The 13690-nt window shown below is 44.5% G+C and overlaps 1 protein-coding gene across 1 annotated transcript in view; it reads left to right on the forward strand.

Moving 5' to 3' along the window:
• The first annotated feature begins 2098 nt into the window (after positions 1-2098).
• SMS (spermine synthase) overlaps positions 2099-13690 on the forward strand; it is a 41087-nt gene continuing 29495 nt past the window's right edge. The window contains exon 1 of the mRNA XM_058824687.1: positions 2099-2223. Within this exon, the coding sequence (XP_058680670.1) occupies positions 2172-2223 (52 nt within the window). The 5' untranslated portion in view covers positions 2099-2171. The remainder of the gene's footprint in view (positions 2224-13690) is intronic.

A 13690-nucleotide genomic window follows, 5' to 3' on the forward strand; every position in this document is an offset into this window, starting at 1 on the left:
ATATAAAAAAGGAGACAGTAAAACCACTGGGTTTTTTTCCATGGCAAATTTAATTAAAAAGATGATGTTTCAACTTTCTCCAAGTCTGAAATGGTTGGCCTTCAATTGCAAAACTAATGCCAGGAAAAGATTAGGATGACATATTGATGTTCCTTTTTTTTTTTTCCTTCCCTGTAAACCCAGGAAAGTTGTTCTTAGGTATGTAAGGGCATAATTTAGCAAGGCACTTAGCACTTATGAACAAATACATTTGAAGGTACTTAGGTGGCAACATCACTATTACTTTTTTCCAAATATTCCACAATGGATAGACAGTGTAATAGGCTGAACAGAACACAGGGCGTTGCTCCCACTGAAGAGAGTAAAATCAATCCAGTAAGCTCCTTTATGGAATGAGGTAACTGAAACCACTGCAGCCACAAGCAAAGGTGAGAGATGTAAGAGATTTTAAAGAGCAGGGATTTTACTGGCTTGTGGCAGTTGCATGTCTGGAAAAAAAAATGTAGAGAGATTGAAGTTGGCAGCAAGGAAGCATTGATTTTGGTTAAATAAAAAAAAAAAAAAAAAAAGAGAGAGAAGGCATTAAGAAAAATCAGAACTCCTGATGTAATGGCAACAAGGATACACAATCCACCCAAACAGAACAATGTAACCCCCTACAACATCCAGGACTGGATCAAAGACATTGAATGGGAACATGCAAAGCTGTATATTTTAGGTAATTAATCACAAAATCCCCTGGCCTCTCGTGAATGAGCGGTGTCAAATAAAGTCCATCTGAAGAAAGTACAGTTAGTACAGAGCTGAAGATGTCTGTGTGTCTTCTGATGCACAATTCCAGTTAATGTTTCTGCTTTGCTCAGGGTGCCTGTGAGGAACTATAACTGTTCAAAACAAGGATACTGTAAGTTTGCCCTGAAAAAAACCTTATTGAAAGTTATGGAAATAATCATGGTAGCACATTAGATTACACACTAGCAGTTACTTGTAAATATCTTAATTTAATTGTGGAATCATGTGAAACCATTGATGCCATGGCATTGTGCAAATCCACTCTCATTCATGCAATAAAATTAAAGAATCTGCCAGCTGGCAAAGCTCCTGGTGACTGACAGAGCCAAACATCTAACCCTGTTCTGAGCACTGGTGAGGGCACACCTGGACTCCTGTGCCTGGTTCTGGGCCCCTCAATTCAGGACGGATGTTGAGGGGCTGGAGCATGGCCAGAGAAGTACAGTGGAGCTGGGGAAGGGTCTGGAGCACAAATCTGATGAGGAACAGCAGAAGAAGCTGGGGTTGTTAGGCCTGGAGAAAAGGAGACAGAGGTGACCTTATGCTCTCTACAATTCCCTGAAAGGAGACTGTAGACGGATGGGGTTCGGTCTCTTCTGCCAGGCAGCCTGCAACAGGATGAGAGGACACAGTCTTTATCTGCACCTGGGGAGATTTAGGTTGGACATTAGGAGGAATTTCTTCACAGAAAGGTTAATGGAATGGGCTGCCCAGAGGGGTGGTGGAGTTACCATCCCTGGATGTTTTTAAGGAAAGACTGGATGTGGCACTCAGTGCCATGGTCTAGTTGACATGGTGGTGGTCGGTCACAGGTTGGATTCGATATCTCAGACGTCTTTACCAACCTAATTGATTCTGTGATGTTGTGATTCTGTGATCAGTCCCGTAGCCAACTACTGCTGAACACTATTTTTCTGGGCTTGTAATTGCACGTGATTAATGAAATTTGTGGCGACAGCCCGCTGTTTTACAGTTATCCGTTATAAATAAAAAAGACTTTAAACAAAAGGCTTTAATGACTCCCTGGTCTGGTCCCTCTGCAGGGAGGGACAGCGGGGCCCCTCCGTGCCCACGGCGGGCAGCAGGTGACACACAGCAGCCCCACGGCTGCTGGAACCGCTCCGGGGCCTCAGCGCCAGGCCTCTATTACGGGATTTCAGGGGGTGGCTGCAGGTCAGCCGCACGCCAAGGGCTCCCCGGGCACGCCGATCGGGGTCTCCGGGCCCGCCGCTTCCCCAGGCCCGCCCCGGCCCGCCCCGGCCCCGCCCCGCCGCGCTCCCCCCCCGGCGCCGCCGCAGCCCCGCGCATATAGGGCCGCTCCGCCGCTCGGGCCGCGCCGCCGCCGCCGCTCCAGGCATGGCACAGGGCTCTACCTCACTATGGCAGCAGCAGCGCGGCACAGCACCCTGGACTTCCTGCTCGGCGCCACAGGTAACCGGGCTGGAAGGCAGCGGGGGGCGCGCACCTTCCCCACCCCACTCGCCCCGCTGGGCGTCTCGCCGGGGCCGCCGAGGATGAGGCCCGCGCGGGCGCCGCCTCCCCCTCCGGCCCTTCCCCGGCGTTCCCGCCGGGCCGTGTTTGTCCCCGGTACCAGCCTCTGCCCCTGGGCAGGCGGGCGGGCCTCTGCGGCCTCCTGCCCGGAGCCCGCCGCCGCGGGGGCTGCACCGCCTGGGGGGAGCCAGCGGAGCTGGGCCGGGCCGAGGTGGCCGTGCGGGTTCCCCCGCGGCGGCTCCGGGCGCCCCAGGGCGCGCTTTCTCCGCATGGGCAGCGGACGGCAGGCGCCGAACCGGAGGGCCGGGGGCAGGGAAGCAGAGCCTGGCTCTTGGCGAGCGGCCGGGCCCGGGCACCCCCGAGGCCGCCCTGGCGCTGCGGCTGCCCCGCGCTTGAGGCGGGTGCGGAGAGCCGGGCTGGCGGCTGCCGCCGAGCGAGGCGGGAGTGCGGTGTCACTGCGGTCCTGCTCGAACCTGCTGGAGCGCCGGGCTGTGGCGGGGCCTGACCCCGCGGGTATCTGCAGGGGGCACGTTCGGGCCGGGAGCTGCGGCCACAAGCACGTTTCCCGGCGGCCGAGCCCGGTGGGAAGGTTTGGTGGGGGAAGGGGGAGCTGCCGTGGGCGCCAAAGCGCCTCGCTGAGTGCTGGGCCAGGCCGCGGGCCCGGTGTGGCCTCCTGCACCCACCCCCGAGCCCGCCTGGCCCGTGTCGAACCCCTTTATCCTGCCCAGTTTGGCGTGCAGGCACTTCCGTGCATCCTTGCAAAGACAAAATCTTGTAAAAGCTTCGTTTAAGAAAGAGATTCCTGACCACAGGAGCTTTGCTGCGAGCTGTGCTCTTTGTGGCGTTGCTGCATGTGCACTTCGGAGAGCCGGGAGCAGGAAGGGGAAGGTGATGCTGCAGTAGTTCCCAGAGTGTGCTTTTGGATAGTGTACTGTGGTTTTCACGGTGAAAACCTTTCGGTTTCCCTTTTACACTGGGTTTTTTTCAGGGTGGGTTAGCCGCAGTAATGGTGACCTAATGGCAAATTAGATAGTGCTGCTATTTTCCTTGCACCTTGTCTGACTAATCTAGTATGAGCAGAACTGGTAGCCTAGACCAGTATAAAAACTAGTTTCAGAGAAACCAACCAGCCCCCACAATGGCTTCTTTGTCACCGTAGTTCTCTGAACTACCATGGGTTCAGGAGTTATAACAATGACTGACTTCTGCAGAAGGGTCGAAATTGCCGAGGATAAAGTAGATGCTTTACCTAGGGCTTATTTATTGAAAATAAGCTATAGGTATGTTAGATCCTCTGTGATATGAAAAGCAATGCTGTTAATTAGAGAATGTGGTAAGGACTTTAACTATTACTTTGATTTTAGGTAGGCTTTTCCACTTGCCTTAACTTTTGAGGGCAATGTTTGCCTCGTTGTCTGACCAAGATGGATGTACCTAAGTGGGGATGGGTCGATGGACCCACTGTAGAAGTGTTGCTGTGTAGGTCAAAGGAAGGAAGAAGCATTCTTCTCTTCTTACACTTGTCTCAGCAAAACAAATATCTTCAGTGAGACATGAAGAACTTTCAGCAGTGACAGCTCAGTAGTTGGTTTGTACTTCTTATGTGGAATTTTCCCTCTCATCTAGTGTTTATGGTGCAAAGCTCAAAGGAGTCATCTAAATAGAAAAAACTGGTGAATGTGCATGTGTAGATTGTATCACAGGAGTTAAACCTTATAGCTTAATCATAGATTGTTAACTAATTGAGGTTTTTTTTGCTCAAAATTAGGTGGTCAGTTAGACTTCTGAATGGTCTGGAATGCCATGAAAATAGCATTTAATAAAATTAAATGTGTGGTTTTGGACCTTCAGATCTTGTAAGGATAACATTTTTCTAGGTCTCAGCTAAAGCTGTTGCATCTTATGGAGAAAGCAGAATCTGTAAACTTGGTAAATGCACAGTCCTTTTACCTCAAAACATTAGCTGTGTCCTTGTTTTTTACAAATGTGTATTTTTGTATAGGTATTAGTATAACAAAAGTTGCCAGCTTATCATGGATGGGTTAAAAGGGGCCTTAAGTGTTCTCTACTTCCAAGTTCCCTGCCATGGGCAGCCACACCTTGGGCTAGGTCAGTTTACACTGAGCCACATCCAGCCTGGTGCTGAACACTTTCAGGGGTGTGGTATCCACAGCTTCTCTGGGCAGTCCATCCCAATGCTTCACCTCTCACAGCAAAGAGTTTTTTCTTAACCTCTAACCAAACCCTTTTCTCTTTCAGTTTGAAGCCATTCCTCCTTGTCACTCCAGGCTCTTTTTCAAAAGTTTCTCTTCATCTTTAAGCTCCCTTCAGGTACTGGAAAGCTGTGATTGGGTCATCTCAAAACCTTCTTTTTCCATACTGAACAATCCCAATTCTCTCAGCCTTTCCTTGTAGGGGAGATTGTCTATCTCTCTGAACATCTTGAACTTGGTCATCTCTGGACTTGAACAGTTCCATGTCCTTCCTGTGCTGAGACCCCAGAGCTGGAGGCAGCACTGCAGGTGGGGTCTCACCAGGGCAGAGGGGCAGAATTCCCTTCCTCAGCCTGCTGCCCTCAGTGCTTTGGATGCAGCCCAGGACAGTGTTGGTTTTCTGGGCTGCACCTGCCTGTTGCTGGGTCATGTCCAGCCTCTCACCCACCAGCACCCCAGGTCCTGCTGGGCAGGGCTGCTCTTGATCTGTTCATCCCCAGACTTTGTTGGTACCGGGAGTTGCCCAGACCTGGGTGCAGCCCCTTGCACTTGGTCTTGTTAAACCTCATGAGATTCCCATGAGCCACTTCTCAGGCTTGTCCAGATGTGTTTGGATGCCATCCCATCCTTCAGGTGTGTCAGCCATACCACTCTGCTTGGTGCCATCTGTAACTGATCTCTTTGTCTGTGTCATTAATGAAGATACTAAATAACTGGCCCCAGTATGGAGCCCAGAGGGGAACTGCTTGTTACTGATGTCCACTGGAACTCTGAGCCACTGACCAGGACCCTCTGGATGTGACTGTCCAACGATTTAATTGTGCACCAAACAGTTCACCCACTGAGCCCAGCTCTCACCAATTTGAGAGAGGGACGTTGTGGGGGATTGTGTCAAAGGCTTTACACAAGTCCAGATAATGGCATCTGTACTTTGTAGAAAAGTTGCACAATAATTTATTTCATTGCAATGCATCTTCCAATAACTGTACATGGTAATGTTTTTTTTTTTAAGAATCTGCTTGGTTCTGAGAGTCATTATACATTGTTGAAATAATCTATATATGTTTCTCACTGTTGACTTCTAGCATAGCAGCTATCCAAAGGCATCGCTGTAATTGTCTACCATCAAGACTGCATAAAGGCTGAGATGTTAATAGTTCTCTGGGATCTGTTTATCACTTTGTTCTCTGGTATGTGTCTCTTGTCTTTATCCTCAGTCTTCTGAGGCTCTCTGTGGGTGAAGGATGGAGGCTCTTTGTTGCTGCAGGGACAAGATCCACAGGATACCACTCTGCATGAGGAAGATGGGATTTTGTCATGTGTTAATACTTGTGCAGCTGGTAGCAACTGCTTGTGCTGCAGAATGGTGTGGATTTGTTGGGTTGTTCTCACTGGCTGACTTCCTTGGCATGTCACAAACCCTTTCAATAACAGCCCTGGTTTCTTCAGGCAGTCCTGAGAGAGTATTGCACTGTGGAGCTTGTCATGTACATTCTTCAGGACTCAAATGTACTCAGCAAAAATAGTGAGACTGATAACTCTTATGTAGCCCTTAGTGTTTGCAGTCATCACTTCCATAAGGTTGTTGGAAATGCCAGCAATGTCAATTAAAATGTGGGTCTGGAGAGTTAGAGAAAACAGGTCCTCTTGTGTTGGTTTGAGATGGGGGTCACAGTATTGCCTTGGGAATGGGGTTGCATGAGATGATTAAAGCCATGTACTTCTGTTAAAAGCTGCCAGTTTGAAAAACAATCAGTAAATTTTGTGTACTACAAAAATCCATATGCTATTAAAAAAGACCCTTTTGTCCATGTGCTGTCCTTGTCTTTTTTTTTGTGTACTACAAAAATCTATATACTATTAAGAAAAAGGTCCTTTTACCTGTCCTTGTAACTATTTCCTCTAATTAGGCACCTCATTAGTTTTTTAGGAATAGTCAGTTAAAAATATAAGCAGGGGTGAGGTGAATCTTTTGATTAGCTGGTTAGCACAGCCTGAGTTTCAGTAATGGTCTTCTCAAGAGCTGGTTAAATTAGCAACTCTAGAGCTCAGCCCTTTGAGCAGAAGTATGTTACTTATCTGTGACCCTGGAGATAAACAGGCAGCTTTAGCAAGCAAACAGCATAGTGTTCCCTATCCTAAAATACAAGAAGACTATTTTAACATTTATAAAAATGGACACAGCTTGCTGGCCTTCTTTAATTTGGGCATAGAAAGCTTTAGTTGTGATCTTTTTGTTAGTCAGAAGAGATGAATTTGAGGCTCCTCAATTTACTTTGAGGGCTTTATTATGAAGATATTTACATATTTGATGCCTTATACCTGTACAGAGTTGATTTTAGATTTACTGTATGTTGTAAATCTGCTTGCACATGGGAGTTTTTCCATCCATTCATGAATTTGTCAACAAAGCTTAGTTTTCTTGGTTGTTGAGTATTGAACTGATGGATGTTCTTCAGATTTCTCTAAGGGGGTGGGAGGAGAGATAATATGAAGACTCTTGTGAGATTTGGGTTCTTTGCTTCAGAAAGGCAGATTAGGTGGAAATCAGTTTGAATTGTCTCCGTGTTTGCTGTTTGGGATTATTGCTGGGGGCATTATAAATAGTATATGGCACAAAGAGTTGTGCCTGTAGCACTGAGGGCCAGGGCACAGGTGAGTGAGCTGGTGAGGAGAGCAGTGATTACCTGAGCTGGCACAGTTACTGAAACCAATGCTTAGGAAGCTCTTGGGTGACTTGCACACTCTGGGGATGCTGGAGAGAGTGCAGCTAGGGCAATGCTTAAATTTAAGAAAAAGTTTAAGTGAATGTGTGCACATGATCTGATTTTCCTCAGATTCATGTTTTTAAGGAGCTACAAAGAAGGGAATGACCTTTTGTAGGCTGAGCATCCTCTGTTAGTAGCTTGCTTCCTGTCTGCTCAATTCTGACACTGCAGGGGCGGAAAAAATCTTAACTATCAGGTGTTCTGAGTTACCCTTCTAAATATTCTTTCAATATTGAAGTTTTTTACTTACACTATCAAATTGCTAAATATTTTAACTGAATGCAGTTAAAATAATATTTTCATTCCTGTCTTTGTTTGGATTGGAAGTCTTACTGTTCTTCATGGAGCAGTACTGAAGTTTTATGTGCTTATTTTTGGCTGTGTTGATTAAACTTTTGAAGGAGGGGAAGACTTGAGTTTTACACCTTTTAAAAGCTTTTTGTTGAGTTTCCTTACTTTAGAAATAGTGAAGAAAATGGTTTTCTGAAAGGGTAGTCTCCTGGGAAGAGGAGTGTTTAGGAGAGCTAAATACTGTGGGTTGGGGGGTGCTGCATTGGCTCTTTCTTGCTGCTGTCTCTGAAGTCTTTGCCCTAACTTCTACCTGGAAAACCACTCAATGAGCTCAGTTGCTTGTGTTTTGAACTGTCTTGCTGTATTAAAGACAATTTGGAACTGGTGCTGGTTTGCTTTATTTAGCAGATAATCAACAGTTCTAGATGTTGAATCATGTTCATCCCATACAAAGTGTGGAAATAGCAGAGAATGCAGGAAGAGATGACTGGCATTGAAAACTTGATATTTTTCTTGAAAACTTGTGGTTTCTTTCTCAAGTAAGTCAATCTTGTGTATGAAGGAGCAAGAAGTTGAGTTCAGTATTAGTCCAAGCCTAAGATTATAAATAAAACTCATCAATAAAAGATTTGAGCACTTACCTGTATAGAGAGTTACTGTATAGAGATTTGATGTTCTCTGGTAGGTGTTTTTGTTGCTGGATGTACTAGAGATGCTAGGGCTTTGGTTTTTTTTTTTTTTCTGTGAGACAGATTTTGCTTTTGTGGCTGGAGCTGGCTGCAGTTAGCTGTAAAAACAAGTATATTTGAACTTCTTGTGAGGGTGTGGTATCTCTGATCCTTGTAGCTAAATTTGACTGGTTCTGTCAAGCATTGGATTGTCTGAAGTGCTGAAACATCTGATTGCAGTGATAACATGCAGATGACAGGCTTATCTTCTTACCTTATTGATTTATGGTATGTGAACAAAATATGCTGACTCCTTAGCTATGACCTGTATGTGAAGACCATGTAAATAAGGCTTAGACAAGACTCAGATGTCTCTGGAGCTTGCAGCTGTGTTATCAACCTTTGCTGAAGGTGTGTTTGCATGCAGTTGAGGAATGGCTCTGTTTGGGTTGTGTTTCCTTAGCAGCTCCAGGAGTGGTGTGGGCTCAGCCGTGCCTTTGGGCTGTTGTGAGCTGAGCCCTGCAGGTCTCCACGCTCCAGTTGTGGCAGGCCTGGACCAGGAGCTGGCCTGCTGAGTGTCAGAGCACAAATGGGGCTTGTCAGGAGGTGTTAATGCAGGTATTAATAGCTTTCCATTTTTAGCAGTAACGGCTGCTATGAACTCATTGCCTGCTTTTGTTGGTTTCTAGTTTTAAAGATTAAAATACTTTATGAGTGGAACTCTGAAAGTATAATTGTCTGATTCTCCAGCATGATGTCAAGTTCTCAATGGCTGCTTGCTCAGACATGAAGGAACTGTCACCTGCAAAGGTGAAGGCTAATAGTGTGGGAGATGTTTGTTGTGAGGCTCATGGTTTGAGGCTGTAGAGCAAATTCTTGCTGGAAATTAAGGCTGCTTTTGACACATCAATATTTCCCATTTCAGATTTCTCTGACCATGCCTCTTAAATATCAAAATCCTTGAAAGGAGAGGAAAGTATATAGGACAAGTACCATGCTTAATATTTTTCTAGAAGATGGTCATAGGTGATTAAAGTGGCTTGAAAGATGTAAGTGACCAGAAGAGCTGATATTATTTGGGCATGCTGAGGTTCTGTTACCAAGTGTGTTTTCTTCTCTACAGCTTTTTTTGTGTGGAAAGTCTGCAGGTATTTCAACAGATGCTGAGGTTTAAAATATGAATAGTCTTTGTATGCCAGTTGGTGGACTTCAGTTACTGGGAGACAGATGAAGTTTAAGGCATTGAAACTACAATTGTTGGTACTAAGGCTCAAGTGGAGGCCTGTGTTGTTTGGGATTTTTTTTGTAGTTACCAGAGAATTGCTTTGTGGTCTGTTGTGCACCTTTCCAGAAGATGGGCATATAAAAGTTAACTATTGTAGGATGCCAATCATTACTAACTGCAATTAGATGCCAGATATAGGAGAATACTTTTAAAGCATATATTTTATTAAAACTAGAGAAAGAAATAATTTGTAAATGTCAGAGTGAATGGGGGAGGCTCTACTAGTGATTGAAAATATGGTCCCTAATGTACTTCCAGGCATGATGGTCTTCTAAAATTTTGCCAAAAACGAGCAAGGGAAAACCCTTCTCACAGGTCTCTGTGGTGGATTTTTTAGTTTTCCATAATATATTGTTGTGCAGGAATCATCGGGAGTGAGCCTTCAGATATTGATGAATCCACAAGCAGAAGCACCCTATCTTTTCACAGTAAATTAGATTTTTTGATAGCCCTGATACAGCAAATCAAGAAGAGGAAGGGTGAAGGAATAACTTATTTTTTGTGTATTTATTCCATTATGGAAGTGGATAGATTTCATAGGCCTGTATTTGCTGAAAATCTGAGATCTTCTGTGGAATTCTCCCTTGAAAGTGATTAGGGAGCTAATACCAAGGTGGTGGTAGTGCAGGGGAGGAGAGAGTGTTGAATTCTCCTTTTTGTAGCTGGGTATTGTTAATGCTTTAAGAGCTCACTGTGATCATGGTTGTTTTACCCACAATTTCCTAAAGGACCCTTGGATGCACAGACTGACTCCTGTTGGCTCTGGTGATCTCATGGAAGTGCCACTAAGTTCATGCACTTGCTGATGTGACACAGCATAGCTATAGTTACACAGTATAGCATTTGTCCGTATTCACTATGTAGCTGGAAATCCTTAAAAATAGGAGTGGGGGAGGCATTCTGTGGAAACCTTTGGAAAAAGCAGCCTTCTACTGCTAACCTTGTGTAATACCTAATGCAGTAGAGTGAGTGCACTAGGAAACTTGCTGATCTGTTTTCTTGTGAATGAATGAGTGGTAGATGACTATTTCCACCTGCTGCCCCCTTAAGCCTCATGCCATACATGATTTGTTGACTTCTTGTCGAAGTCGTCATAATGAGGATGGTCCTCATGGGTGCAAATTGATTGAAAGGAGTAATTTTAGTATAATTTTCTGCTTCCTGCTGTTTTCTTCTTTTGCAGAGCTGGCAAGGACAAAAGAAAGGATTTTTCCTGTATGCGTATTCTGATGGGAGACTTTAAAACTTAATACCCAGAAGATGTATGTTGCTAGAGCCAGTTGTTATTCATTTGCATCTGTTAACATGTCAGGAAAAAGCTACCTGCTTTGTTCTGGGCAGTTATGAAAGCAGGGCTCTTGGGGTGTGCTTGGAGGGTGTACTTTCATTCTTGTGAGGCATGGGGTTATCTTGTTGTTGGAGGACAAGGCTCAGCTTAGGCAGCTGTTGGCATTCTGACTTTAGTTGAGCCTGTGATATTGCTATGAAAACTTCTCCAGATGTCTGTTTAAACACCAGTGTGCCCTGCTCTCTTTTTCCATGCAGGCAGATCCTTTTAACTAGCACAAAATAATTACAATTCTTAAGTTTTCTAGTTCTAAGAAGATGATTGCCATGCAGGAGTTGATGTCTAAGTGATAACAAGTTATCTGCAAATTATTATGTACTGCTCTACCTGGTCACATACAATGGAGAGGGGGACCTATGAGGAGGAGGCAGCTGTTGATTTTCCATGAACTGTTGTGACTTATAGCTTTTTTTTTTGGGTTTTTATTTCTGTTTTCTCAAGTGCTAAAAAAATCTAGGACATACAAAATACATGGGAGCCTGAAGCTTCTCCTTAGCTCAGGATTTTTAAAGCTAATGAACAATTTGCTCACCAAACATTTCTGCAAACCTCTTAATTTTGCCATTTTTTCATGGTTGAGATTGAGATACAATATTGGCATTGGGAAAATGCCTTGAATCAGTCTCTGGATGAGATTCCCTGTACTCCTGTGAGCCTGAGGACACTGTTTCCAGTAAGAGGTGGTGGTGGAGGGGCTGCCAGTTTGACTGTGTGAGCTCAGTGCCAGAGCAGTCAGGTGTGCAGCTGTAGCAGGTTGGAGGCACCCCCTCCTGCTGCTCTTCTTGAGCTGCCCCTGGACCTCAGCTGCCCAGAAATGAATCTCTTCTGTCAGGTGTTCCCTTTGTCCCTTGTACATGGTGCCCTCCCACCCTGTCTCTGTATTCCCTTTTCCTTTAAGATTTTTGAATAATGGAAGTTGATAGGTAGGGTGCCTGTGTGCAAGGATATCAGACTTGCAAAGCACAAGGATTTATTATGTTGAAACAACCTAAACAGCTCTGAACTGAAACAATATGCCAGCACTTAAGGTTGCTATTTACTCTTGGCATATTCTGCATCTTGATTCCTAATGTATGCTAACTCTTTCATGTATTCTTAATGAAACACTTAGTTTGATTTGTTTTCTTCACCTTTCTCTACTGAATATTTAGCTGCCAATGGAAAATTCATCAGTTTCTGAATCATATATAAGTGCTTTAATGTGTTTTATTGTTTTGGTTATGCTATATTCTCAATTGCTAGAAGAAATAATTGAAAATCAGGGTAAGAAAGTTTGAAGTTGGAAGTGGGGTGTTTTCAATGAGAATTAATCTGTTCCCATAGTTTACTGAAGTTTTGTTAATTGTAGGGCATGAAGAGATCTTAATCCAGAATATTTTTAGAGGTGATCTGGCTCAATAGCAAATGATTCCAATGCTGAGCTCAAGTGTCAGGGTGGAACTGATGCATGAGGCCAGACTTGGTGCTCATAGCAACTCTGGACTTTGCTCTCATGTTCACAGATTACTGTCAATTACTGACTGCTTTGCTGCTCAAATTCAGAGAAACATCTGCAACTGCTGCAAGTCTTCTCCTCAGATGTGCTGGGGTTCAAAAATTGCTAAACTAGGCATTAATTCCCTTGAAAAATACATATATTTCAAATCCAGTACATAGTGGGTTTTGTTCCTGTTCTCTAAAGTTGACACTCTGGGCATTTTTCATTACTTCTGGCAAATAATTATCAAATGTCTAAATCAGTATTTTATACTTGGTATCCAGAGTTTGTTTCTTTTGTTCCTGAATAACCAAAAATGTAATGACTACTTGAATAAACATTTAGATGTAGATTCAAAGGTGCTCCTGTGATTTGAATCACCATTGTCCTATTTGCTTATCAGTGCTTGATAAGAGCATATCTGAGCTTGGAGTGAGGTGGTGACAAGTGGATTTGAGTGAGATATCCTGAGATCACTGAAACTTCCTGATGCCTTCAAGCAACCACTTAAGGCCTCAAACATTTTATAAGGGAATCTCCAACTTGGGAGAATTAATTAGCCCTCCAAGGCAAATCTTGTGTGGTATAACTAAAAGGATACCTGGTGAAAGAGCATGTTGTTGTTTTAATTTCCTGAAGTTAATAGCATAATAGGGAGAGCTTAATCAAGCTTGTGCCTGGGTTCTCAGCAAAGAACTTTGTGGCTGAGTGATGAGCTGTATGTGAGGGGTTGATCTGTTCATGGAGCAGAAAAATACCAGTGATGATTTGTCCTGCAGTGCCTGCCAAGATGCACCTAGCAGGATTCCTTAAAGCTGTTGAAAACAGGCTAAATGTGTTATGAGTACTTCAGTCTTTCAGTCTGTTTGCCCTCTTGCTGCTGAGTCTTCCAGAAACTGCAGAAGTGAGGTGGTTTGGGGGTTGGTTGGACACTGGTTCAGTTTGAGTCTCATGTCATTTTACTCTTGGCCCTTGGAGGGTATGGCACGCATGAGTAAACAGGGTTCTTAATGTTTTTGTGGTGGTGGCTTAAGGAGTAAGTGGTGGAAGTAGGCATTTGTTGTGAAAAAGATGGAGAAGGTAAAGGAGTTGGGCAAGGAAACAGATGCTGCTGGGGAAGGGGGGACTGCATGTCTGAAGTGACAGAAATTCTTTGTGCATGTACTGGCATTGGAGGAGCAGCTCTTACCTTCTCCAGAAATGGCTGATGCCTGCCAGAAGCTGCAAGTTCAAAGTGAGCCTTGCAAAGTTCCCTTGCCAGTGCAGGGCAGAGATTAGAACCTGTTTAAGAACTGTGGCTCATAGTTATGGCCCCATTTATCTATTCTTTTGATGTCTGAAAAACATGTTGGTTTGA

Source organism: Ammospiza caudacuta, chromosome 2, assembly GCF_027887145.1.
Source record: "Ammospiza caudacuta isolate bAmmCau1 chromosome 2, bAmmCau1.pri, whole genome shotgun sequence".
Classification (NCBI taxonomy): domain Eukaryota; kingdom Metazoa; phylum Chordata; class Aves; order Passeriformes; family Passerellidae; genus Ammospiza; species Ammospiza caudacuta.